This window comes from Sinocyclocheilus grahami, unplaced genomic scaffold (assembly GCF_001515645.1).
Source record: "Sinocyclocheilus grahami isolate Dianchi unplaced genomic scaffold, SAMN03320097.WGS_v1.1 scaffold9565.1, whole genome shotgun sequence".
NCBI classification, from domain to species: Eukaryota; Metazoa; Chordata; class Actinopteri; order Cypriniformes; family Cyprinidae; genus Sinocyclocheilus; species Sinocyclocheilus grahami.
In genome coordinates, this window is record NW_015512703.1 from 1 (window position 1) to 853 (window position 853).

The 853-nt window shown below is 56.2% G+C and overlaps 1 protein-coding gene across 1 annotated transcript; it reads left to right on the forward strand.

The window, feature by feature from the left end:
• Position 1: 1 nt before the first annotated feature.
• On the forward strand, positions 2-826 carry LOC107578286 (G-protein coupled receptor family C group 5 member B-like). The gene has a single exon (XM_016264254.1). The coding sequence runs from the start codon at positions 2-4 to the stop codon at positions 824-826; it is 825 nt and encodes a 274-aa protein (XP_016119740.1).
• The last annotated feature ends 27 nt before the right edge of the window (positions 827-853 follow it).

Consider the following 853-nt stretch of genomic DNA (forward strand, 5'->3'; position numbering starts at 1 on the left):
CATGGGTCTCTTCAGCCTATCGCTGGTGTTCTTGGTGGGGCGTGGTGAGGTGCTCTGCATGGTGCGCCGCGGGCTGTGGGGGGTGCTGTTCACCATGTGTTTCTCCTGTTTACTGGTGCAGGGAGTGCGGCTGAAGAAGCTGGCGGGAGGGAGGCGGAGCCCAGCTGGCAGCTCTCTCGCCGGATTGGCTTTCGCGCTCACTGTGGTTCAAGGCATCATTGCTGGAGAATGGCTGCTGCTTACGGTGGTCCGCGAGGGACATGCAGCCTGCGATTACCTGCCTCTAGACTTTGTATTGGTGTGTAGCTACGCTCTAGTGTTGTTGCTAGCTGCCAGCATGTTGTCGTTGGCTGTGGTGTTGTGCGGAGGGAGCAACAGAGAGGAGTCGAGCAGGAAGAGTATGAAGTGGAGGTGCAACGCTGTCTGGCTTTTCCTCTCATGTCTGTCCTCGCTTCTGCTCTGGGTCGCCTGGCTAGGTCTCTATCTGTACGGAGACGCCGCCATCACGACCATGGCAAAGGATTGGGATGAGCCGGCATTAGCGGTTGCGTTGGTGACCGAGGGTTGGGTGCTTCTGTTATTTCACGCAATCCCAGAAACGCACATGTGCTTGCGTCCGTCCAGTCAGAGGAACGCAGACACCGGCCAGAACTACTACGACACCCCACAGCCGCCAACGGCACAAAGTTACCATGACGACGAGCGGCCGACCAATCCCAGAGCTCCGTTCGCAGAGAGTCAGGCATACACCGTAGAGGAGCACAGTGCGGGTAGGATGCCACACAAAAAAACATGTGCAAGGATAGTTTACGGTTCTGAAAATTAAACCTAAAATAACCATTAGAGAACGTTC

Excerpts from the sequence above, each read along its gene's own strand:
- LOC107578286 (XM_016264254.1), top strand. The coding sequence starts at position 2 with ATGGGTCTCTTCAGCCTATCGCTGGTGTTCTTGGTGGGGCGTGGTGAG.